At 42.7% G+C, this 27138-nt stretch overlaps 3 protein-coding genes and 1 non-coding gene across 7 annotated transcripts; 1 reads left to right on the top strand and 3 right to left on the bottom strand.

Annotated features, from left to right (window-relative positions):
- The first annotated feature begins 5740 nt into the window (after positions 1-5740).
- On the top strand, positions 5741-7403 carry LOC102702298 (protein trichome birefringence-like 19). Its single transcript, XM_040525358.1, has 2 exons — positions 5741-6399; positions 6480-7403. Exons 1-2 carry the CDS (start codon positions 5908-5910, stop codon positions 7251-7253), a joined length of 1266 nt encoding a protein of 421 aa, XP_040381292.1. The 5' UTR covers positions 5741-5907; the 3' UTR covers positions 7254-7403.
- A 2140-nt stretch (positions 7404-9543) lies between these two features.
- TRNAL-CAG lies at positions 9544-9624 on the bottom strand. Its single transcript has one exon. It is a non-coding gene; the product is annotated as a tRNA-Leu (tRNA).
- Positions 9625-10323: 699 nt separating this feature from the next.
- On the bottom strand, positions 10324-11157 carry LOC102702019. The gene has a single exon (XM_006657088.3). The coding sequence runs from the start codon at positions 11114-11116 to the stop codon at positions 10538-10540; it is 579 nt and encodes a 192-aa protein (XP_006657151.1). The 5' UTR covers positions 11117-11157; the 3' UTR covers positions 10324-10537.
- Positions 11158-22065: 10908 nt separating this feature from the next.
- On the bottom strand, positions 22066-26970 carry LOC102704621 (protein RGF1 INDUCIBLE TRANSCRIPTION FACTOR 1). Of its 4 annotated transcripts, none has more exons than XM_015837910.2 (5): positions 26654-26659; positions 26324-26405; positions 25927-26183; positions 25590-25805; positions 22066-23040 (listed from the first exon to the last, which is right to left on the bottom strand). In XM_015837910.2, exons 3-5 carry the CDS (start codon positions 26167-26169, stop codon positions 22759-22761), a joined length of 741 nt encoding a protein of 246 aa, XP_015693396.1. In that variant the 5' UTR covers positions 26170-26183; positions 26324-26405; positions 26654-26659; the 3' UTR covers positions 22066-22758. The 4 variants fall into 4 exon arrangements, with proteins under 4 accessions (XP_015693396.1, XP_015693395.1, XP_040381290.1 ...); XM_015837909.2 differs by having other exon boundaries at positions 22068-23040; positions 25927-26172; positions 26654-26968; XM_040525357.1 differs by having other exon boundaries at positions 22069-23040; positions 25590-25730; positions 25927-26172; positions 26654-26970.
- Positions 26971-27138: the final 168 nt, after the last annotated feature.

Here is a 27138-nt window from a genome sequence, read left to right as displayed (position 1 = left end):
TGATTTTTCTACCAATCAAAGGAGGGCTATAAAGTTGAATATGTTAGGACAACTATGTAAGATATAAATGAATAAATTAATTATAAAGTTGAAAAATATATTCTAAGATATACCTATAAAAAGCAAAAATGACATGGTGGAGCTCTATAAACTTGTCGTCATTCCAATCTAGGAGTATTTTGTTGGTGGGAAAGAACATGCCATAGGCAGTGTTCGGTGGAAAGACCAAAAAAATGGGAATAACTTAAAAGTGGACCCAGCAGAGACCAAGAGAGGAGGGAGGCTGATCACTAGTCCTCCTTTTGCAGTAGGAAAGAGGTTTTGTTCCAGAGATTTGCTAATCTCGAGTTATCAAATTATTTTTTATTATTGGATCTAGCTAAGTCGAATGCCTATTGCTAGATATAACGATCAGAAATGATTTGGTACCGCGAGATATCGGTATCTTGAAGTACTTCTTATTACTTTTTGTTGGAATGTAAAATTGCTCTTTGTTCCAAGGTTTAAGAGTGAATGGAGAAAAGGAGATTTTTCGTAGCTGCATGGTTAGCGCGAAGGCAGTCACGGAAATTTTTGATCTACCGTCTATTGTTTTTGAAAATTATCAACAAAAGAAACAAAAATGGTTTTATGAAAAGGATAAATGAAAATGGTAAATAATATGAAAATGGCATTGGAAACGATTTTCGCTATTTATCGACCGTTTTATCGGTAAATAGTATTATTCCAGTCATTACCGTTTACGAATTGGATTACTTATTTTTTTTATCAAGTATAATTTCCTTCCTTTACCATGCCCTTCCTCATCTGCTCTGGATTAATCCATACATGTGTGACTTCTTTCCATATATAGGACTGGTGTATTACTTCTACCGAGCTAAGACAGTTTATCGGATGAGCAACCGGGGGTCAAAAGGTGAATGGGCTTGGGATGTATGTAGCAAAAAGAATTATGTAGAATATGAAAGATTTGGGTAATAATTTTGTTTTTATCGGTTGATCGTTGGTTAATTCAATCGGCCTTGGCTCTTCATTTTTACAGCGCAATTTTTATGATTAATTTGGTCTATTAAAGTACTAAAGTGTTTGAACTTGAAAACCGTCGCCATACAAACAAGAAAACACGAAAAGAGGCGGATTGGATTCCGCTATAGAGTCTGGCGATCGGACAAGCTTATATGGAAAAATGCTGGTATATTTTAAATTTAGCTTAAACTTTTTTTTTTAGAGAATCGTCTACCACTGAAAGCACAAAGCCGTTAGAATCGAATCTTGGAAAATTCGCTCTAACTAGAGTCAAACTCAAGACCTCAAATACTACCCAAGCTTTTATAATCACGAGGCTACAGACCCTTTCGCTAGCTTAAACTTGCTATAGATCAAAACAAACTTAGATGTCAACAGCTACCTAGACGAACTCGCACGAATCTACAGACGGGCTGTGCGCGATATATAGGCCGTGTTCGTTGGTGGCTTATTTAACCGGCAAAAAACCATTATAACAGATTAATATATAATTAATTAATTATTAGTAATAAAAACTTAAAAATATATTAATATGATTTTTTTAAATCAACATATATATATATATATAAATACATCATTTAATAGTTTAGTAAGCATACACGAAAAACGAGGGTACATGTGTTACTTATCGAGGCAAAGGAACGCAGCCATAGTCCTCAGCTCCTCTGGGGAGTCACCAACCACTAAGAGCATACACAGTGCTCTACGTGGCGAGGAGCTCTAGCTCGCAACGTCTGAACTAGCCCACCAAGTCAGCATGGACCGTGCCCCAATAGGGGTGCACAGATCCTAGTAAAGAAACGGTGGCCTTGTCAAAAGAGCAGAGGATGGAGCTCTACATGCACAGAACAACGAACACCTGCTCACCTTCCTTCTCCGCCCAGGTCGCTCGCCGCCGCCGCCGAGCTCGCCGGCCCGGAATGGATCTACCCGGTCTACGCCACCGAGGTCGCCGGCATGACGCCGAGCTCTGCCGGCGCCTCCCAGATCCACCACCGCCGCCGAGATACACGACCACCCCCAGCGTCGCCGAGCTCCGTCGCCGTCGACGCCATGCCCAGCTCCGCCGCCGTGGGCCGCCGCCGTCGCCGGATCGGGGCTCAGATCCGTCGAGATGGAGAGGGAGAGCTCGGAGAGAGAGGGGAGTGATGGTGGAGTGGCTAAAAAAGAAAGAAAATTTTTTTTCTATAGGACCCACCTGAGTACCTGACCAGTGACTACCTAAAGCTATGTGCACCGTGGAGTGTGGAGCTTTATTGCATCTTTTTTTTTTTGCTAGAGCACACCACGAAGATCCTCGCATTGTGTATGCCCTAAGCACTAGTTGCCAACGCCCTCGCAAAATTGCAACGCACACGCCCGCCTGGTCAGTCGCCCCGCTGCATTGCACCGGCGTTTAAGCGCGCGGGATACACAAGGGAAGGGGCACGTTGCGGAGGGACACACGGGATCGGTCAGTGCCGGAAACAAGTGCCCGAACCGCTGCCCTCCCGTACTCTCGTTCCTCAAACCATGTCCAAAATAGCGCTGGTACCATCATCCACTTGGCCTTCCTGTGGCCCCAGTTGGTGAATTAAGCCACGTCGAATAAGTCAAAAATAAACTGTTGCTGAACGCAATAAACCTATATATAACTACATTTACAGAACTCGAAGGACAAATTGTTAGGGACGGAAACAGCCTATTATAAATGCATTTCTAACACCCGTGGGATAGATTGTCAGAGCAAGTTCAATAGTATAGCTAACTACTGGCTTCAATTCATCTATAGTCAATCTAATAGACAATTCATACAATAGTTACCTACAAAACATATACTACTATGTCTCACCTATCATACACCTACTGTGTCTTGGAGTCCGCGCTGTATCTGGCTATAAATCTGTATCACACTACTCTTCTCTCTCCTCTCTTATCTCATTAATTAAAATATGTTTACTACAGCTTGCTATTGTACCTGCTCTTAGAGGACAAAAAAGACCCAGATATGTTACATTATAACTACAATTTTATTTAGTATCTGTCGGGAAAATTATTACAGAAGACAGATGGTCTAAATGTCTCAAGTTAAATGTGGATGTGGTTGGGGTGGGGAGGATTTGTTATCCGGTACGGAAAACGTAATAATAGATTAATATGTAATTAATTAATTATTAATTATTAAAAAAATATAAAATAGATTAATATGATTTTTAAACAACTTTCCTATAGAAAACTTTTAAAAAATACACTATTTAATAGTTTGGGTAGCGTGCGCATAAAAAATGAGGGGCCTAGATAACTTAGCCTAGGGGCTGAACGTGGCCTGAGTGAGGTTAGTAGAATGAAATTTGAATGAGAGGGCATAAAATGGAAGGTGGTTGGGAGTGCGGAAGAAAGGAGTTAAATGGAAAGAAATTTGAATGAGGTGTAATAAAGTGGTAAGAAATTTGAACGAACGGTGATTAATGAGATAACTAGATGGTGCTTAACATAGCTAATGCGAAGGATTAAATATTTGTTTATTTTTATGATAACTATTTAAAAGGAATAAATAACTTAATTAACTACTAAAAGGCAAAAAATCACACGAGTAACTTTGATATGTTATTTTTTTAATGAAATGCACAATTCGCAAGGTTGGGAATCATGTCCGTTAAAATTTATAATCCTTCAGTGAAAATGTGCGCATGGTAATACTATCAACTATTTTTATAGGATAAATTTAAATTCTATAAATACAAGTAGGGGTTATGACAAAACTGACCCTATTTTGGATGCTAATAGCACATTTGACCCTTTTTTTCAATTTGTAGTTATGACCCTAATGTTATGTAACGTGAGTAATAAGGGAAAAAGAAAGAAAAAGAAAAGAAAATGGCACGCAAAAAGACAAATCTACCCTCATCTAACCATCCCTCTCCCTCCCCAGTACACACACTACACAACACAGAGAGACACGAGCGGCGGAAGGAAGCGGGCGGGCGGCGGCTGCGCGTGCGGGGGAGGCTCGCGGCGGCCGCACGCTCGAGGGCGGCTCGCGGCGCTGGCTGCTTCCGGTACGCGGCGGCAGCGCGTGCAGGGGTCGCTCGCGGCAGCGACGCGGCGGCCACGGGCAGCGGCTCGCGGCGGTGGCTGCGTCCGGCACGCGGCTTGCGGCCGCCGCTCGCGGGGGCGGCTCGCGGTCAGGGGCGATGCTTTCCTTTACTTTCTGAGCTATTACATAATTGATCCCATTTAAAAAGCTAACTGTGCATTTGATCTGCTTTTTTGCACTTTACATTTTTACCCTGGATTTTAAAAATGAATGACCCTGCTGTTAGATACCATGAGTTAGAAGTGAAAAAATAAAAAGAAAAAAAGGACATATGAAAAGACCAATATGCCTGCTGTAAGAGCATCTCCAACAGCTGCCAAAAATATGATTCCTAAAAATTAAATTTTGGCAGTAAAGGATAAAAATAGACTCTAACAGCTGCCCAAAAATACTCCTAAAATTTTAGCATCCCCAAGCATGAGTGTACTTTTACCTAAATTTTGGCCTTATCATGGGACTCTCAATCTCACTTTTGCGCCATTTTTTTCACTACTGCCATTTTTGTTTTGTCCATGCGCGAGAGAACAGATCCACCGTCGCCATCTCTCCATCCATCCACCACCGCCGCCCCTCCCCTTTCTCCCACAACTGGTCGCCAGCGCTGCCCCATGTTATACCTGGTTTCCTCTCAATTGTTTTGAACAAGTTGTATGCTGCAGAGATTGAACTCTCGTATACACGTCTAGTTTGTTGAGTAAACTGTTATAGCAAGAAAGCAATTCACATTTAACGATTGAGGTCTTACAGCCTAATGTGTTATTTATGTCAGGTCTGTGTTAAAATTATGTTTCAATGGTGCATAATATAGGTGAATTCATCAATTAATTAATGATGAGATCAATTTAAAAGTTTTTAGGACTCTTTTTTAGGCAATTCTTGGAGAATTAAGTGATTTTGATGCCCAAAAGTTATTGGGGTGTTCCTAATATATGAATTTTGGGACTCTAGTTTTGGACATCTCTTCCCCTCACTCCCTACCAGTTCACAGGCAAGATGGTTTGGGCGCGGCGGCGGGAGTGGGCTGCGGCGGCACGCGGAGGCGGCGGCAGCCGCGGGAGGGCAGCGCAGCGCCGGCGGGCAGCACACGCGCGCGGGAGGGCACGCCGGGGCGGCACGCGGGGCTGCGACAGCGGCTCCCGTGCTGTATTTAGTTCAAATTTTACTACATTTGTTAATTTAATCAAACTTCACTAAAATATCAAACAATATTGTCTCAAATATTAAACATAAATAAATCAAATATTAAAATTAAATTATTTGTTACAAGGGATAGATGCACAAAATTGACCAAATGTGCAAATAAGTATTTACAATCAAATATGTAAGGATAAAAATATTCATTCCTATCATATTTAACAACGTTAATTTTAAAAATCGGGATCGAATCCGTAAAGTGAAAAAGGACAAATATGCGATTAGCTTTCAAAGTAACACCAATTGTGCGAGAGTACTAGTAGCTCTTAAACAGTTCTAAGAAAATATTAAACAGGACCAAAGGCCCAAAGTGAGCAGCTTTTACGTTGAAAACTTACTGTGCCGTGTGCAGTGTCGCAGCGACACACGCCCAGTACATCACATGCTAGTACTCCTTTCTACTGGCCCGTTGCCTCCCATTTCCCGCGAATAATAAATGAACAATAGCCACCACGCGACAAGAAGCCCTGAAGCAACGACATGACCTCCTCCTCTCACGCTCCTCGCTTTTGGAGTACCATACCACCGTGCTCAGCTAGCTCCGCCTGCGAGGCTGCGACGCGGACGCGCCATTGCTGCTCCTGCTGCTGCCAGTGCTAGCTGCTTCTGTAATGAAGAAGCTCCAGCTCACCGCGGTGTCGCTCCCGGCGCTCGCCGTCGTCGCCGTCGCCGTGCTGCTGCTCACGGCGCGCCGCCCTTCTTTCCTCCGATGGTACGAGCCCAGCATCGCGTCGGTGCCGCCCGGTCCTGCTCCTTCGTCTGCTTCTTCTTCTTCCAAGAGCGCGCCGCCCGCCGTCGCCCGGGTGCCGAGCGACTGCGACATCTTCCGCGGAGAGTGGGTGCCCGCCGCGGCCGCCGACGACGGCGCGGCGCCGTACTACACGAACCGGAGCTGCGCGGAGATCCAGGAGCACCAGAACTGCATGAAGTACGGCCGCCCCGACCTCGGGTTCCTGCGGTGGCGGTGGCGGCCTGAGCGGTGCGAGCTGCCGCGGTTCGACGCGCCGGCGTTCTTGCACCTCGTCAGGGGCAGGTCGATGGCGTTCGTCGGCGACTCGCTCGCCAGGAACCATATGCAGTCACTCCTGTGCCTCCTGTCCAAGGTAACAACAGATTGATTTGGCACATTTCTTGCACAAATTGCTGGATGAATCCGGGTAAAAATGTGAACTTTCTTTTGAAGGTGGAGTCCCCCAAAGACGTGTCGAAGACGACGGATCCAGAGTTCAGGACGGTGCGCTACGAGTCCCACAACTTCACCGTCGCCGCCTTCCGGTCGCCGTTTCTCGTCACGGCGAACCAGTCGGACCCCGCCGGCGGGCTGTGGGACCTCTACCTCGACGAGCCGGACGCCGTCTGGGTGACCGGCGTGGCGGGATTCGACTACGTCGTCGTCTCCACGGCGAACTGGTTCAACAAGCCGTCCATGTTCTACGAGGCCGGCCGCCTCGTCGGCTGCCACTACTGTCTCGTCCCCGGCGTCGCCGACCTCACGCTGCGGTACTCTCTGCGCGCGGCGTTCCGCACCGCGCTGCGGGCACTGCTCACCGCCGGCGGCGGCGCCGGCTTCAACGGCACGGTGGTCGTGCGGACGCTGTCGCCGACGTCGCACTTCGAGGGCGGGGAGTGGAACAAGGGCGGCGACTGCCGGCGGACGCGGCCGTACGCGGCCGGCGAGGCGCGGGTGGCCCGGCGGGACGTCGACCTCCACGAGCTGCAGGTGGAGGAGTTCGAGAAAGCCGAGGCGGAGGCGCGGGCGAGCGGGTGGCCCGCGAGGCTGCTGCTGCTGGACACGACGGCGGCGATGTGGCTCCGGCCGGACGGGCACCCGAGCCGGTACGGGCACTGGGCGCATGAGAACGTGACGCTGTACAACGACTGCGTGCACTGGTGCCTGCCCGGCCCGATCGACGTCTGGAACGAGATGTTGCTCCAATTGCTGCTGCGTAATTCGTAGCAGCATTTGCAAGCGAGAGATTTTTTCTTTCTGATCTTGTAATTTCTTCAGAACTTTAGCTTGCTGCCGAAATTAAAGAATGAAAGAGATAACGAAAGAGCCATGCTTTTTTTTTAATAGACTGCTCTATCGTTTTGATCGAAATTGATTATTTTCCCCATGTGCCATTGACAGGATATTAATAGGACTAGGCTGATTATTCCTTGTTTATTGTTTACACCATTAAATATCTAAAAATAATCTGATAATCCTTTTATCTTTTATATTTCATCCATAAAAGAACAGTCAGTGCTACATCTTAGTTTTTAGCTGGAAAACTACTATAGAACAATCAGACCAGAAAAGATTAAACACAACCTTAAGTAGGCTTATAGAATAACTGTGCAAATATGCAATTGGAAGTTGCAATATACACAAAAAAAAGAACTCAGTTAAGCTACTACTAGTGTGGCAATCCTTCATGGGAAGTTTTATGAGGCAATCGTAGTACTACCAACCACACTCCTTTGGACTTTCTAATGAGAACTGAACCTTTCTCTTCGATCTTCGGAGCTGTAGTCTCTCGTAATATCAGATGTTTTGACATTAATTAGAAGTATTAAATATAGACCAATAACAAAACTAATTGCATAAATAAAAGCTATTTCATTAGACAAATTTTTTAAGCCTAATTAAGCCATGATTAGCAAATGTTTACTGTAGCATCACATTCACTAATCATGGACTAATTAGGTTCAATAGATTCATCTCGTGAAATAGTCCAAAATATGAGCTGAGTTTTTATTAATAATCTATATTTAATACTTGTAATTAGTGTCCAAACATTTGATGTGACAGGACTAAAAAAAGTTATGGGATCCAAACATGGTCTTAATCCAATTCTTCAAATTCTAATTTGAAAGTTCAATTGTTGTAACCCTAACTATAATCGATTTTAGACTTTAGAAAATAAAGCCAGCATACAAGGTTCTTACAACAAAATAGTAGCAAAAGCAAAGAAACTGCTGGGGACGCCAGCTTGCAAATGGGGCTCGGTGATATGTTCTGAAGTCCAAACTACTGGACTTTCCAAGGCAGCACAATACCACATATTTTTGAGACAATCATCACAGCAGGACACAGGAACACAGCAGCAAGCCAGCAATATAGTACGAGCAGCTAGAGCAAGTGCATGTAATGCTTTGATGATCCATGAAAATTGATTGGGGATCAACCCAGGGCCTTCCTGAAGTGCTAATCTACTATATCAATTTTGGGCTTTAGAAGGCAAGGGATAAAGTTTTATATCTTTTAGATTTGGGTTCGGGCCTCCTAATATATAGTTTTAATTTTTCGAAGCGTTGGCCCGGACATAGCCGGGATACAAGTTATGAATGAAATTTCCGCTCGAAACTCCCGAACCCCGTGCCCCGCCGAACGCCTCAGATGGGTTTAACATCCGGCAAAACCACTGTTGCACGACGTCCCCGTTTGCCGTGTTTGACAGCGTCGTACGAAAGATTTGTTTATAGCAGCAGCGTCGTCGCGGAGAAACGCAAAGGTGGATGCCGAAAGACATCTCTGCTGCGGATGCTCCGTGCTCAGCTCGTCGTGCCGGCGATTCGGTCTTCTTCCATTCCATTCCATCCCATCCATCCACCACTACGCTAGCTTTTTGATCGAGTCCGTCTCAACTGTGCGATCGGCGAACTTCAAACAAAGGTGTCGGTAAGTTGCCAGCAGCAGCGTACCCCTCCCGTCCCGGCACTCCATTCTTTCTGACTTCTAACTCGCCCTGTTGTTTTCTATCCAATAACATTAGTCACGTTCTTAGTATTCGTGAGCATGTTTTTCGAACTAGTATGTTTCATATGAAAATTTTTCATATAGAAGTTTCTTTAAAAATTAAATAAAGCAAATTTTAACTTTTTAATATTTAATTCTTAATTAATTGTACGATAATTAAAAAAAAGGCCGAAAAGAAGGGCCCCAAGTTCACAAGTGCGAGATGGGCCGGTTCACAGGTTTGGCGCTGGCTGTTTTCTCTTTTACTAGTACTCTATTTCGTGTGAGTGCGTTGGGCTGTCGATCATTTGGAACCGCCGCCAGAAGAGCTTGTGAGCTTCCTGCCTACACCCAAATCCAGTCAGATTAGCACTAAGATTTTAGTCCTAGTCAGCTCAGCATTCAGCAAGTAGACGGCACACAGCAAACCAGCCAAACAAACGGAGAATATTCACTTGAGCAAAAGTTAAAGACGACCCTGGCACAACATAATTAAAGTTTAAAAAACAAGTAAAATAAAAAGTTATGTCAAGAATGGGATTCGAACCCATGCCCTTTCGGACCAGTACCTGAAACTGGCGCCTTAGACCAACTCGGCCATCTTGACGTTGTAATCACTGGATAAATATCACCTTTTTCCCCGGACGACGGCACGTCGGCTACCATGCTGTTCTGCACGACGACATGTTTCCCGTTGCTTAACCTTCCTGGTAACACGACACGAATATTTTAACCGAGAGCCCTCACGCCACAAGCAAACAGATGATTTCGACGTAACTCTGCCTAGCTTGCACTCCAAACAGATTGTTAGCCCTATACACTTCACCCGTTCCCCTTTCTGAATTCTTCCATGCACAGACGAATCTTACTAGGTATCACAATTTTGCCAATAGAGGACACATGTACTGATGTTACCAATTAGAGATTTGCTTCAGTCCAACAAAAAGTAACTCGAGGTACTAAATTATTTCTGATTGTTGGATCTAACAGTGCACATCCTACTCAGCTAGATCCAATGCTGAAAAAAGATTTGATACCTCGAGGTGCCAGTTCCTCAAAATACTTTTTGTTGGACTCAAGCAAATCTCTACCGATTAACAAATTACCAGCCACAATTTCGCTTTAGGTTCACTGAGCAGATTTATCTAATGTTGGGGAACTTCTGTCTCAGGTGGAGTAGTATATTAATGATGTGGAAAATTTAGGTATGATTGTTGTTGTATCTGCATTTGGGTGATGCTCATGCTCCAACCATTAACCAAACACAAGAAGCAATCATGTGTAACTATGAATAAATGAATCACAATTCCTTTCTCTTTGAAATGAAATTGACAGAGGTATGACCAAATAAATAGGCATTTCTTTGCTATCTTTGGCTCTTTAAACTATTTTTCTACCCCCAAAAATTTGTCAATCCACCTAATAATAACAAAATAAAACCAAAAAGCCTACTATGAAACAATCTTGATTTCATCTGGATCTTATCGATCGGCATGCTTATGCTTGCTTCAATTCCTTCATCACTCAGCGTCCTCTTCGATGGTGCTGAGCAGCCTCTTCACCGGCGACTTGTTGCCGGAGTTCGCCGGAGAGCCTGGCCATGTCATCACCGACTCCCCGAGAGTTCTCTCGTTGAGCTTCTCGTTGATTTCGCCGTCGCGGTCGCCGTCGTCGTCGCACCCGCTCGCCGCGAGCATCGGCAGGACGCGCACCTTCTTGACGCCGCGCTGGCGCGGCTGTGCCCTCGCCACCAGCGCCTCGCTCGCGCGCACGGCGAGCGCGGCCATGTCGACCGCGGAGAGGGGCCGGCCGAGCATGGCCACGGGGAGCAAGAAGTATATCTGCCCCGGCCGTAGCAGCTCGCCTCCGTCGAGGGCCGGCACGTCCACGTCGAAGTAGAGCGCGTCAGAGCTGCACAGGAAGAGCCGGTCGGCATTGCCGCCGAGCACGTCGGAGACGCTGACGGGGCAGGAGGCGGCGGGGACCTCCGACAGCGACCCGTCGGCGGCGATGACCTGCGCAGGCGGCGGCGACGGCGCCGGCTGATGGTGGCGAAGCAACGCGCTGCTCCGGTGATTGCAAGACAGACCCGATCCCATCAACCGTTTGGTGTACACGAGTGAAATGGTTTTGGAGGTTGGAGTATGGAGACGAGGCCAAGGAAAATGAGCATATATAGAGGAGGCGCCGAAAGTGGGGGAGGCTCTACTGGCCGGCTGAAACGGATGGAAATTTCCTTCTTTTCGTTTCACCCCCTTTGTTCTTGGTCTATTGTAAACTAACCTTCTTCCTCCAGCCAATTGCCATGTGGCAAATGGAGCATCCCCCCCCCCCCCTCTCAAGGATCAACTTATATATAGTTGTAGGAGCAATATATTGTAATTTGTTCGCGTGTTGAAGCCTCATCTATTTTTGCATTTTATAAATATAACCGAAACTGTTTATTAATGACTAAAAATAATTTTTGGGCAGAATTTATATATATATATATATTCTTAGGGATAAACTATGAGAAAAACACTAAAATCAACTTTAAATTTTAAGTTTTAAAAATTAAATTTTGATTTATAAGTGTAAGCAAAAAGATTGAGGGTTGATTTGTCGTACGAGGACAGTTTTTTACCACATTGTCATAGCAAAGTAGCAACATTGCTAAGAAAGAAGAACCACTCGAAACATTAGGGGGTGTTTGATTTTTTTCAGGGAAAATAAACGGTGTATTTGTGAACAATATATATAGTAGCGATCTAGAAGTCAAGACTGAAAAATATAATGCAATGAAAAAACCCTAAAAAAAACTCTAATTTTATGGTTAAAAATTCAATTTTTGGTTTATAAGGGTAAAAAGAAGTGAAAAGATGGATGTGTGTATTTTACGATGAAGGTGTGTGTTTTAAGGCTAAAAGCCAATACTTAAAAAATATATATTACAATGAAAAATACTCTAAAATCAACTTAATTTTAAGATTGAAAAATTAATTTTTAGCTTATAAACATAAACAAAAGTGAAAATATAGGGGTGTAGCATTTTGTTGGGAAAATAAATGCCGCCATTAGGGGGTACCGGGTGGCACGTAAACTAAACACACCATGTTGAAGAATCGTTGTTGCAACTGAATGTTCGAAGAATCTCAACAAATATAGAAATCATCAAATTTGGCAGTTGCAGGCATGGTAAAAATTAAAAACCACAAATAGACGCAATTCCAATACAGCAACATATAGGAGTACTTATGCGCGAGCACCAATAGCTATCTAGTCAGTTAGTATCACGCCATCAGTCACCATGAAAATTCGTAAATAAACAACCATTATCGTTCGAAAGTCAACATAGCTAAATATCTCAAAAATAAAAAAAAGGTCAACTCACTTATTGTACGGAGTACATGTCTACATGTTCTCCTTTGCATCCAGCAAGAAAACTTGGTCGGTCGCCCCAACAAAACAACAAGCGATGCCGTGCGTTGACATGGCAAGGAAACCGCACCACCGGATTGGCTCGGCTGGCTGATCGGCTCGCGTAGCGCGTATGCCCACCAAGAAACGAACAGCTAGCCGGCCGCCGGCGGAACCCGCTTGTAAAACGACGAATTCCGCGGGGACGCGTCCGCAAAAAAGAAACGCTTGACGAAGCAGAGAAACCTGGGGCCGGCCAGCCCGAATGCCCGATCGCGCCGTCGCGTGGGCGCTGACTCACTCCGCCGCGCACGCGAACGCGAACGCGAACGCCGTATTCGGGATATGGGCTATTCGCTTCTGCCGCGTCCGGTCTCCTCGACGGCATCGTTCGCCCTATTCGCGACAACTCGTGCGCCTCCGTAGCAGACTTTGGCCGCGTTCGGCCCAGGTTTCCTTGCACGTCCACGCTTTTTGAACTGCATAACTACATATTTTTTTTACGAATTTTTTTATAAAAAAGTTATATTAAAAATCATATTAATATATATTTAAAATTTTATAACTAATACTTAATTAATCATATACTAATCTATTACTACGTTTTTCGTACCGAATAACCTACACGTTGCAGAACGCGCCCTTCGTTGTTGGTAGTCAGACCGTACCCTCTCGTAGGCTACCGGATTCTCCGTCATTATATTACAATGTCAGGCATTTACTTATGGATAGTAGGAATAAAAATACTATTATAGTAAGGAGCAGTGTTATGCGTACGCCGCTCGTACATACGAGTACATACGATTAACGGCAGCGCGCGACAGCGGTTAAAATCGTACACGTATCGTACGATTACAAACGATTAACGGCAACGCACGTAGCGGCGCGGAGCGACAAATCACGGTGATGATGGCTGGAATCGTACATTCGTCGTATGTAGAGCATTTCCATAATAAGTAGATGATATACTTTCGTGGTTTAATACGGTAAGGTTTTTTATTTTTATATTTGACCAATATATATTGTTTGTTTATATATCTAAACTTTTTATTATATATTATAAATGTTAGAAAATCTTATGTTATGAAATGGATATATTATTTTATAAAAACATATAAAAAATTTCCTATTTGATCTTTTTAAATAAGTTTTTTACTTTATACAAGAGCTAATTGTCCTCAAACAGTTATCGAAAAATTTGAAAATGCAAAATCCTAGCCAGAAAGCCACGGTGCAGCATGGCATGGTTATAACCTTTACTTCATATTTCTTCAACAAATTGTTAGCCCGACCTTTTTGCTTCTACTTATGATCATACACCAAAATTTAAATTTATAACGAGTTGATGTTAAGGTTTTTTTTACTGTAGTTTATTTTTTATCACTTACTTCTAGATTATTAAAAACATATATATATATATATATATAGTTTTATTTATAAATTATTTTATATTTATAAATATTTCGTCCAAACTATCATCTCCCAAAAACCACGTAAGCCATGGCTTGTTTTGTTCTTTTTTTCACGAGACCATGGTTAGCAAGTGGGTACCAGTTTGCTCAACCACACGATAAGCTAATTTTTGCACTTCTGCAAACATGTACAACCATGCCTGGAAGCGACCTAACCATTTCCGCGATAAAAAAAAAAGGGCATAAATCAGCAGCTGGTTTCGAGGGGATGCGGGAGCGGCGCCGGCGCGGGGGATTTTATCCGAGATCTTGGCACTCACCGCACGATACGTAGGCTAGCTTAGCTATAGCACCACGTCTTTGGCAGCGCGGTAGTGACTAGTGATCGAGCCAGGTCTCTCTGGAAATCACTTGGCAGAAACCGTGTGCCCGACCGCCGCTAGAAATCGCCCGACATGTGCCAGTTAAAAAGGGCAGAAAGTTTCCACTCAATCGGTGCCAACTGTAGGATCGATCGAAACATAGTTAAACGCGCTTACCAGATGAAGTAAATGGCAGGTAAAATTAAAACCCAAAAATCTTTTAGCGGAAATAAAAGATTCTCTCTGGTTAGCCTCTCCTGCGATTACCTCTGGTAACACTGTCCTATGCCGTCAATCTGATTACGCCGCTTCTAAGATTAACTTAATCGTGCCGCTCCTGTGTCGCCAATCAGATCGTCGAGATCGAGAGAAATACCGGTAGATGAAAGCAGAATATGTAGATTGAATGCTCTCAACTTTATTCCTTCAACTGGTATTTACAAAGTGCACCAACAGCACTTCTCCTCTCAAAATTGTTGATCTAGAATCAACAACTATTCAACTCTAATTTTCTAATTCTAAATCTTCAAAAAGCACACCGGGGGCATACCCCTCGGTACCTATTTATATCAACAAAATATATCTCTGACTAGGAATCAAATTACTTATCCTAGATCTCTCCAAAACTATCTCCAACTGCAATCCGATTTTATCTTCCGCGCTACAGTAACTGAACCGACGCTACAGTAATCCGATTGCGCTACGGTAATCCGGCTTCGCTACAGTAACCCGCACGGCTACAGTACCCGACCAACTCCTTTTCGCTTTTTCTCATCCGATCTTGATCCGATTTAATTCGCAATTTTTCCGATGCTTACACATGCAACATGTGAAGCCCGTTATGACTCCATCCCACACGGTATTCCTCCACCATGTGTCATCTCGTATTTAACATCATCACCCGGCATCCTTGATCGTCGGACCTCAGCTCCTCCCTGAGCTTAGTCACGATCCCACACGCCGGTGACCGATATTGACCTCCGAGAATCACGATTTTACTCTAACCATGTCACATGGCATTCCGACCATCCAGACCTCGGTTTCTCCCTGAACTTAGTCATGATCCGTATCCCGACCATCCAGACCTCACTTCTTCCCTAAACCTAGTCATGGTCCTTACCAGCCATTGACCACAGTTGACCTCAAGTCACCTACACACAGAGACAAATCAACTATTTTCGGGCACAGATATCGCAACCTGACCCATATTAGTCACACACACTCACACCAACACAATAACTGTTTCCAAACTAAATTTATCAATTTACAAGCCAATTATTCATCACAAAATATAGATCATGACTATGATCTTACACCAACATCACACCACTCGACGAGCAGCGATAATGCTTAGACGAGGCGATATCCCGATTATCCTTTTGTGCCATCGCTCGACCCGAAAGTGTTTTATTTTTTAACCTACTCGATATCACCATCATATTTTAGCTTAATTTTACTTATATTTATACGCTAAAATTTAATTTTTTAAACATTAAATTCAGAGTTGATTTTGAGTTTTTTATTTGGATTTTAGATCGCTATAAGCACATACAGTGGCGGAACATGAAATTGCTCAACGATTAAATATATATATTTTTAGATAAATTTTAACTAAATTTAGTATTTTCCCAATGTGTTTTTTCAACCAGGCGTTGGGCTCGAGCCCAAGCTGCCCCACGCCTAGTTCCGTCCCTGAGTACATATATAAAAGTTTTATTTATTAACTATTTTATGTTGATAAACATGTTGTTTGGCATTGTTTCTCGAAAAAGTGAAAAAATGACCCTATAAGTCTATAAAAAACTACAAAGATGTGAATATTATTCATTTTAACAAAGCTTAATGTATTTTTTCTTTATTTTTCCAAATTTCAATACACTATTGTTCTCTACTCTACCGAACTTTAATACAATAGTTAATTAAGATATAATATATCTATGAAATAAATAAAAGAAACTAAAAATAAAGTCCGTGTAGAACGAAGGTAGGATAGGGGAGAATCGTGTGAACCGCGTACTCCCTCCGTCAAAAAAAAAACCAAATTTTTGGTTTTTATGTCGAGCATTTGACCATCCGTCTTATTTGAAACTTTTTCAATAAATTTTTTAAAAAATAGTCACACATAAAATACTATTCATGTTTTATCATCTAATAAAAATAAAATTATTAATCATAAATTTTTTTAATAAAACGAAGAGTTAAATATTATATATAAAAACCGAAAAGTTAATTTGTTCCGGGAGAAGGGAGTAAGTGCTACCGGTACCTCATGTGCGGATGTGCCTGTGCACGTACGCATGGGCCTTGATTTGCCGCGTGGGAGAGATCGAGCTCTCTGCACCGGCCGTTCTGATGTGATGCACGCGGGCCAGATTGTGTGATTCGCACTCCGTACTATCTCGTACTGGCCGCGCCGTGTGTATGCCCATCCCTTGGTTGGTTGGTTTGACTCACGGGTGGTGGTGTGGCAGCTTTATTAGCTAGTCCTGGAGCAACAATCCGGCGACGGAAGATTTTCGCGTGCTCCGCATGCGTTTCCACGTTTTCTCTGCTCGTGTCACGCGCACGTAGTAAACGAGAGCAAGCAAGCTAGCGGTCGTTCCAGAAGGGCGATCGAGGAGACTGGGCCCCGTCCGTCCGTACGTGTGCAGCCGATGTGGATCGGATCTGTGACACGGCCACGAGCTGTACGTACGGCGCGTGACCTGACCGGCGTTCCCGTTTCACACCGGCTGGTTACTTACTATGGTCCCATAATAATTTTATTTTTCGTTTTTCTATGTCCAATGGTTGATCATTCGTTTATTTGAAAAATTTGAATAAAAATTTAAAAAAATTAGTCACGCATAAAGTAATATTCATGTTTTATCTGGCAAGAATAAAAATATTAATCATAAAAAAATTTAAATAAGACGAATAGTCAAAACATTATATAAAAAACTGAAAAATGATCTTATTGGAAGGGAGTTAGTACCTGACCTCTGCCTCTGGGTTCGACGAGTCATTGTTTTTTTAAAATACAAACAGGTATATTATAACTAAAATGATTTATGAATAAGAGTTTTATATACATATTTCTTTGATTATCTAATAGCAAGGCTTAAAAATAAATTACAATAAAAAGTCCTAAAATTTAAAGTTAAAAAATTTAGATTTTGGTTTATAAATTTAAGCAGAAGCCAATTAAAAGGCGAGACTCCTAGTCTAGCCGTGTGTTTGTCACTTGTGTTTAGTCCTAAACTGTCGGCGTCTTAGGCTCTTAGCGGTTTCAATTCGAACGTTCGAAAGTGGTGGTAAGTTGATAACTAACCTGACGAGCGATTTGTCAACGGCAAAAAAAAAAAAAGGGTTGGACTCCGTCGCTGTCCGGCGACGAGGGTGATCGAGGAGAGCACAGGTCGACGGCCACTAATTCTTTGATTTTTCTGTCTCGCTTTCCTGATCAAAACAAAGTTCGTCTCCGCCGCCCGAACTTGATCGATTCCCCGGTGCGCCTCGTCCGCGTCGGCTCCACGCCATTTTCGCCAACGCGATTATATTCAACGCCAAAGCACAAGTCAGAATCAAGTTCTAAAATAACACTACTATGCGTTTTGCCGTCTTTTCTTTTTTTTTTTTTGGCAGTGATAACTATCAGTTGCAACCTGGCATAATCACATAAAACACCTTTTTTTTTGTTCGTTTGTGACATGGTTGGTCTCGGGTGGTGGTGGCGGCTGATCCTGCGGCGTTTCAGGCGGGATTTGGCTCCCCGGGTTGGTCCCTGTTCCTGTGGCAGTTAAAAGTAGGAACCGATCTTGCTATCTGAAAAGGGAAGCAAGCGACATGCCGTTATGAATGCCTTAATGACGACTTGGGCGTTTTCCGGTGGTTGGTACCGGGTGAAAACGGATCGAATACGGTCGAAAACCAGCTCTATCATATTCGTTTTCATTTTTTTTAATCGAAATCGGAATTAGAAACTCGGATATAAAAACGGAATCGAATATTATCAAATACAAATACGGAGTGAATACGGATTGAAACGAATACGGTGACGAATATTAATCGGAACATAAAAACCTCTTAAACTAAGCTTCACGTATCATTGAAGAAATATAACTTATTATTTTTTTAATATAAGTATATAACTTATCAATATTTTTAAATATAAGTAATTACTAATACCATAAAAAGAAATATCTGTTACGGTTGTATGGTCATGGATGTCTAGACTACTTGAAGCCAGTTAATCAGAACTAGCTAAGGTTAATACTAGTTTGGTCGTTGGGATGGACTTCTTTAGGTTGAGCTGATTTGATTGAATGGTTAATGCATAGGTCCGGATATCCAGAAAAAAAATCTGGATACTATCCGACGTATATCCGAATCCGACGGATATCACCCGTACCGTATTCGTTTCCGTATCCGAAAAAAAATATCCAAATCCGATTCTGAATCCGAAAATTTCCGGAACTATCCGACCGAAGCTATCCGAATCTGAAAAACGATCCGGTCGGGCGGAAATTATTCGAATCACTTTCAACCCTAGTTGGTACCGCTGGCCGTTACCAATATGTTCCCTGTAATAGTTGGGTGAGCGCTCCTGAGTTATGGATAAGAGCAAGGTTAATAATATAGTTAGCAAGCTGTCTGTAACATTATTTATAGTCTTCTCTTAGCTCATTCATACAGTAGTTATCGCTTTATTATTAATACATGACCCACATGTCTCTATCACAGACTTTCTTGATTCTTGTGTCCAAGTCGGCTATAAGCTTACGACCCACTTTTTTTATCCTCTCTCTCCTCTCACCTCTTCTTCGTTTCGTCTCAGTATTTAGACGACTTACAACCTGCTATCATATCTATTCTAACAAACAATACGTGTCACATGGTATATTGGTCAAAGTTTAATAACTAGCTTATCCCACACAAATATCATTTACCTATGGGATTCACTACCCATATGAAAAATCAATTAGGGTTTCACGGGGCGAATCCACATTTAATTTGATAAATGTATCACTTGTGAAATATGTGTTTGCGGATACCCTATAGATCTATTCGTGGCAGATTGGAGATTTCAAAAGGATATTACAAAGACTTAAATTTAGTATTGATTTTGGAGCTCGTATATTTTGTGGTAATTGTGTTGAGTACTATCCTGCACTCCGTCCATAAATAAGTCGGCGTTTGTATTTTTCCCTTAAAATGATTAATTTTATCCTCAATCCAAGAATTGAGAAATTATACTTCTTCGATACCTCTTCCGTACTCACCCACTAATACAGTAATACTACCCTATTTATGAGCGACACTTTAGTTTTTTTACTGTCTACTAAGTTTTTCGTAGAATTCTATAAATCCATTTAGTTTGGGATTGAGGAAGTCGGTTTTATTAACTTCATATTTTTCATGCCAGTTCTCAAAATAATGACGTCCTGGAATAGTACAGATGTACACTCAAACCCTCAAAAATCTTAAATATACAAAAAATATTATGATAAAAATGTGTGAAAATTATATTAGTAGATTTGTTTTATAAAAATTTATTTCATACGGTTATATCTTTAATATTTTTTATACATATCGAGGTTAAAAAAAGTAACGGTGGGCATGTGAACCGGAGACGGTGTCTATGTTCAAAACATTAAATAAAAAGAATAGAGATATGGGTATTTGTTTAGGTTTTTTTAATGTAAAAACAAACAACATATTTAGAAATAAAAAATAATTTATGAATAAAAATTTTATATACGTATTAAAAATAAACTTTGAAAAAAACCTTAAAATCAATTTAGGTTAAAATTAAATTTTAACTATAAATGTGAACATAAACGAAGAAAATATGAAATGGTAAGCCTTTTTTCCCTGAGCCGTCATCTTCCCCTGTCCCATCTCTACCTATGCTCTTGATTAGCCTCAACCACCTCTCTAGCGAAAGCACTGTCGTATTTTTCACCTTTTTCGACAAGATCACTCTACACTGTCATACTTTGTACTGGTATTTTTCTAATGTTTCCCGCTGCCTCTTAAAGCCAATTAGCACAGCATCCATCATGTCACCTCCATCGTCAATTCTAACCAGCACCTTCGTATCTAAGAGGCTGTTTAGTTTCCAAATTTTTTTCCAAAAATATCCGATTGAATCTCTGGTCACCTAAATGAAACATTAAATATATATAAAAATAGTGAGATGAATCTTTTGAGTCTAATTAGAACGTGATTAGCCATAAGTGTTACAGTAACCAATATGTGCTAATGATGGATTAATTAGACTCAAAAGATTTATCTCGTGTTTTTTGGGCGGAATCTGAAATTTGTTTTGTAATTAAATTAAGTTTAATACTTTAAATGTGTGTTTAAAGTTTTGATGTGATATTTTACAAAAAATTTTTGCAAACTAATCAACCCCTAACCTATAACATTAGTGGACTCCATCGCTTCCTCGCTTATTGCCGTCTTTGCGTGGGAAAATTCTCAGTAATTTTATCAAGAAAACATTGTCTCTTTTAATAGAAGAATAAAAAAATCTTGATCTGTTTCCACCTATTTTCACTTGAAGAAAATGAAGGCCAAGGACTACTATTAAAACAGAAAGCGACCCATTTCGCCAAAAAGAAAAAGATAAAGAAAAGAAAGTGACTCACAACTAACAAGGCCATTATTTCACACAAAAGGGCTCAAACTGAACTCCCTGACAATGCTGGGCCGGCCTGTCCGAGCAGCGCCCATGCCTGTCACTGTCAACCCTAATTACCATCGCCATCGATCTCACCTTGACCAAGAAAGGATTTACTGCCTGTTTGTTTTGACTAATCCATCAGATCATCAGATAACTACACGCACATACTAGTAGCTAATGCAGGAATTCTGGAGCAACCAAGCTTCTCCCAGAATCTCTGCATCTCTCTGATGGCTAGCACCATGATCTCGACACATTTGTCATCTAACGCAGCTGCTAGCTGCTAAGAAGGTCTTCAAAGTCTTCAATCCAATTGCTTCCTGCCTCCTCCAACGGGCGCCTTTCTGATTGGATCACAACGTTCTTGTTGTTCCTCATTAACCACTAGATTCTTTGGTTCTTCTGTTTGGCTTCAAAAATATATACTCAATAAAGCACCGTTTTTTCTTGTCACCCAGAACTGGTAAACCTAGCTAATTCCGCTGACAGAGTGACGGTGAGAAGAGACCCCAATGTGTTTATGTGATATAAGCAATGACAAGGCTTTCTATTTTCCGTAGGAAAGGAAGAGATGCAGTACTGTAACTGTAAGCAGTAGCAGTCACATTGTCAGTTCTGTTTGCCGAAATGGCCGTGATAAGAGCACATACCGGCTCCGCTGTTGAGAGTCTCCACGTTTTCTCTGCTTCTGTTAGCCTTTGATTCAATGATCAGTTATACTACTGACGAAGCAAATTTTTTTAGCAAAAGGAGTCACTGGCTGTGTTCTACTATATTGCAGAAAACCAAATAATTTTGGACTGATGGATCTGAAATTGCATAAGTTTCAGAATATTTTGTCCCCCAAAAATAAAGTGATCAATTTTTTTTTGTCAAATCTGAATACATTTAGCAAATTCACAAGAATAAAAGAGCTCTTTGTATGCTTTGTTACTTTTTAATCTTAAATCTTCGGTCGGCAGTCTGCCTGACCCAGCCAAAAAAGAATAAAAGAGCTGAAAATCTCGACCAAAACAGTTTCCTATCGGAGGGATTGGAATTCCAGAAATTTTGAACCAAAGTTGTATACCCTTGTTAGGGCCTTTCTGGAACACTGGAATTATTTCACATAAATTCGAAGCAGGGCCTCAAAGCATAAATGAACCTGCCTGATCATTAGAAAACAGAGCGGAAGAAAATACCATGAGCTGTAGATAAATACAGAGTAGTGGCATTTCCACCTTCACATAAGTTACAAGAAAGTAATTAAAATCAAAAGCTTAAGTCATCCATCATTTCATTTTTTCCTTATTTTTCCCAGTAAAGCATCATACACTGTCTATACAAATTAAGTCCCAGAAAAGAGAAACTCTGAAACTTAAAGTGGAAAACTACACACCACAACGCTAATAAACGCATTGGGTGGTGGAGGCAAGCAGCCAACAAGTATATACTACACAAACCGAGATAAATACATGATGCTTATTCCTTTTTCACATATCAATCTCGACCTAACCCCCCAAACTAATTAAAAACCCCTACCCTATGTGTTCTAATCATCCCTGTGTCTCCCTTTCCTTCTTTTAACCTTGTGTCTACATGGAAACCAGGCCATCACCACCATGGCCTATATATATACACATATATATACTTCAAGACCTAGATTATTGTGTATATATATTCTTGTATGTTTATACAGCTATATGTATCAGGCTATATAGCTAATCAACTCTCTAGCTAGTGTGACCTAACAGTAGCTGAGTGGATCACTTCACTATTCAAGTATTTTTCAGACCTGACACTTCATGTATGTATATATTTGTGACAAGCTAGCTAGCAGTGGTAGGATTTGGTCACTTTGGCTGAAGAACTACTGAGCTAGTGATTCGATTATGGTGAGTGATCATTTTCGTTGGGGTGTGGGTCTAACCGTAGAAGGGTGCACGGTGGGGGATGCCCTTCCTCCTCGACGGCCGGCACCGGTTGATCGGCGGCGTGGTCGGCGTGATCGGCGCCGTGTTGGACTTGCTGCCCTCGTCGTCGGACCACCGGACGCCCCGGTCGAACCGGCCGAGCTCGTAGCCGGCCTTCCTCGGCTTCTTGGGGCTGAAGGACTCGTAGTCGGAGCCGGAGCCGTCGCCGGAGTCCTGGCTGCGCTTCGGCCGGATGGCGAATGTCAGGCTCGGGTCCCACCGCATTCCTCCCAGCTAAAATAATATCAAGCGTATGTGCATCAGTGGAAGATTTGGCAGTGAAACCATGTTGCTAATCAAACTGTTAAAATGACTGAAATTAATGACACGCAAGATTGAGCAGGTGAAGAGCCTGAATATTTCATGGACACAGGAGTGGCTTTCAGATGAAATGAACAAACTCAATAAGTGAAGCGAGTTGATGAAGACGTGTGACATGTCTCATCAGGTAAAAGAGTATTATTGGTCCATCCGTTGTCCTTGCACTAACTGCTACCCGGACAAATAGCACATCATCTCATTGTTTCATTGACACCGATTAGCTTTCCTGTTTTCCTATTGTGCTTTGCAAAAGTGCCTAGCTACCAGGTGCCTCCTGAGTCCTGAGGCCCTTTAGTTTTTTGACAAGACAACAATTTACTAGTAACAAATAGTAGTTTCTTGATAAAATTGTCATGCATGTTCAGCGCTCAGCTTCACACCGAGATGAACATTCATATATGCATTGTTCTCCATGGTGAATTTCTGTTCTTATTTGAAAGAGAATCGTTTTCACAACAACTTATCAGAAATGCTACAGAAATAATTTATTTCATAGCAACTTATCAGAAATGATACAGAAATAAAAAAAAAGTTAGTGCATTTCTATCCTTATTTGAGGGAGAATTGATTTCACAACAACTTATCAGAAATGCTACCGAAAGACAGAGTTGAAGTTCCTAATAAAAATGCTGGATCAAAGAGTTGAAGTTCCTAATAAAAATGTTGGATCCCCAAGTACGTCATCAGGCCCTTTTGTAGGGATTAGCCTACCCTGACAAACTTTTATAATTCCTTAACAAAATACTACTCATCTCTAAGCTAAGTTTTGGCAATATCATTTAATGGAGCTAACCCGGCGACATTATTCTCGGCTGGCTTCTTTCTAAGCACACAAAAATCAGAGAAAGTTAGGGAGAGGTCACTCTCCCTTGCCAAAATTCTCCGTACTTTCAGATAATGGAGGCAACAATGCCCATCTGGCAAATCAACCTCGCAAATATCAGTTGAATTTGCAGCAGTGATCACCATACATCCAAAGCGAGGTAAACTAAAACACACAGAAATCAGACAAGCACACGACATGGGTGATTCGGTAGAACATCACCTCACCAAGGGAGGTCAACTTTATCTGGATAACGCACACGCTTGCTCTTGCTTTCTTTCTTTCTTTCTTTTTCATAGGAAAAAAAAAGATGAGCTGCTTGGTAAACTGGATATATAATGCATTTCAACGAAAGAAGAAGAGAGAAAAAGATGTGTATTATCACTGGAAGATCCGGCTATGATGCCTCAAGTCTACCTACTGCCTGAAAGCAGCCTTCTCCTAAACTAAAACAGTACTTCTGCTTCAACTTGTAGGGGCCACTTTGTTTATATATAATCCCCATTGCAGCAATTGCAATCAAATGGATAAACACATTAGGAGTAGCTTTCAGAAATATAATTTTAAAAAAATTTGAAGACCTTAGACCTGGTTGATTGATGCATCTATATATCCTCTGCTAAACTTAGGTAGACTATGGTTAAAAAAAGGACAAATAAGTAACTACGATTTGGAGATGAAGTAGCATAATCCTCTTTTCTGGCAATTAAATTATACTAATCTTCCATGGCTTGGCCTGATCCATTTGCAGCAGCAGCTTTGATGGAAATGGACGTACAAAGGGCTAGAATAGTAGATAGATACGGGGTCCCATTTTAGCTGCATTCAACGGCTGCACACGTACCAACACACCCCAAATTCAGAGGGCAATAATTTGGGGACCTACCGATCCGTAGAGAATGTCTCACAGCTTTGCACTCTTGAATTTCAAAAGGAGATAAAGAGAGAGAGAGAGAGAGAGAATCCCTAATTAAACTTATATTACAGTGCAAGCAACCTACTTTTGTAATCACACTGGCTGTGTTTGGAGGAGAAGAACCTTAGTTTCTTTGTCAGCTCAAAAGTTGCCAGTGCAAATGTGTCTTAGCTAACAACTAGCCTAACCAGCTACCAGTTTGTCAGAGAAGTAGATAGATATATATACCCCCTGGAATGCCATTTTTTTGCTAATGACACTTCCAGAGACCTAAACAAGCTCAGAGTCAAACCCTAGGCTGATGTGCTTTGCTGACACATTCCAATGTATACCACCACTCCTTGAGCTGCAGTGTCAAACAAGGCACCACAAACTCTAGCTCAAGTGCAGACGTACGTATGCAAATGGTGCAATGCAACAGTGCCAATGTGCACCCGGTCCCGAGACCTTCCAGCTCGGCGCCGGCGAATGCAGCTCGCCGGCCGGTCGCCGGCGCCGCCGCTAGTTAGTTAGTTGTGCCTTCTGCCACTGCCAATCGGTTATTCGTGCAGCTATACCCCTTTCCCTCAATAGGATACGGCTACCTTTTCTTTTTCTTTCCCCAGGTGGAAAGTGTAGATGCATTGCACCACGCACAGATGCCATTCTCCTCCATGGATTGCACCAAGCTCAGCTCACACAGTAGAGAGAGAGAGAGAGAGAGGGAGAAGGAAGAAGACGTACTTTGCAGCCGAGGGAGCAGAAGCGGAAGGAGTCCGGGAGGCTGCGGCAGCAGATCTCGCAGGTGTTGGTGACGCCCTTGCCGGGCCTGGCCTGCGGCCGGCCGTTGAGGAACACGATCTTGGCGCTGTTGATCACGTACGTCTGCACGTGCGAGATGTCGATCAGCTTCCCCACCTCCGATACCCTGATCACGTTGTGGTACGACGACCTCCGTATCTATATACGCATCGCACGCACCGATCGATCAGTCGCCAGCCCATGAATCGATCCAAGAATTTGATTTGGTTTCTTCGCCGGAGAGGAGGAAGACGAAGATTAGATTGGATTGGATTGGTACCTGCACGACGTGGTGGTCGCGGTGGGCCGGGACGCAGTAGGCGCAGAGGGCGTCGCCGGTGCAGCCGAGGCAGAAGAGGTTGCACTCGTTCTTGCTCAGGTCCGGGTGCGCGCCGCACGCCACGAAGAAGCTCGTCTGCAGCAGCGGCCGCAGCCACGGCGGCCCGAGGTCCTCCTCCGACTGCTGCTGCTGCTGCGCCATCGCGCCGCCGCCGCCGCCGCCCGGGCTATCCATGCTCACCATCACCTGCACCACGTCTCCATGAACACAACCACACACAGCAGCAACAACAAAATTACACCACACCCCCAAAATCAAACCTCAAATTTAACCAAATGCAACCACCCCAATCTAACTACACACCACACCAATCAAGAAAAAAGAGCTCTAATCCTACCATGATGCGCCGCCGCCGCCGCCGCCGGCCGTTCTTCCAGAGCTTGAGATCGACGACAGGAGAGCCCAACACTCGCACCAAGCTAAGCGAAGCAAAAGCAGCAAAACCAAGAGAGGAAAGAACAGAAAAAAAGAAAAGAAAAGAAAAATTCAATCTTGTAATAATTAATCAACCAAAAAGGTCGTCGTCATCTACGATCGATGGTGCAAGATGAATGCAGCAGGAACAGGCCGAGGAGGGAGGAAGAAGCAGCAGTATCCATGATGTGATGGCCGGATTGAGAAGGGAGGTTAACTAACACCACATACCATTAGCGAATTAAATTGTTACCTGCTCCGAGGGTAGTAGCAGCAGCTACTAGGGTTGATGAACACGAAGCTGATTGATCGATGAGAGGAGGAAGAAAGAAGAAGAAGAAGAAGACGACGATGGATTGGATTGGATGGGTGCGTAGATATGGCGATGGAGATCGATGAGGCCGCTAGGGTTCGATCGATTCGGGCCTTCTGGAATTGAATTGCAGATATATTCAGACAGGAGGAGAAGGCGAAAAAAAAGTTTATATATACGCGTCGAGATTTATAGATTTTGTGTCGTCTATGGCCTCCTTTTTTCTCGTCTTTTTTACTTGTTTATTTTTCTCTTGAAAATGAGAGATGGATTGGGAAGGAAGAGAAAAAAAAACAGAAAAAAAATTGAAGCAAACGGTGGAGCTGAGACGCCGATGCAAGGCGGTTTGATTTGTGCACCGGAGAGACGTGTCGACGGTTCTTTCCTGCGATAGCTAAAGGTCCCCAAAAAAAAAGAAATTAATT

This window comes from Oryza brachyantha, chromosome 6, assembly GCF_000231095.2.
Source record: "Oryza brachyantha chromosome 6, ObraRS2, whole genome shotgun sequence".
NCBI classification, from domain to species: Eukaryota; Viridiplantae; Streptophyta; class Magnoliopsida; order Poales; family Poaceae; genus Oryza; species Oryza brachyantha.
This window is presented reverse-complemented; position numbering and strand designations above follow the sequence as displayed.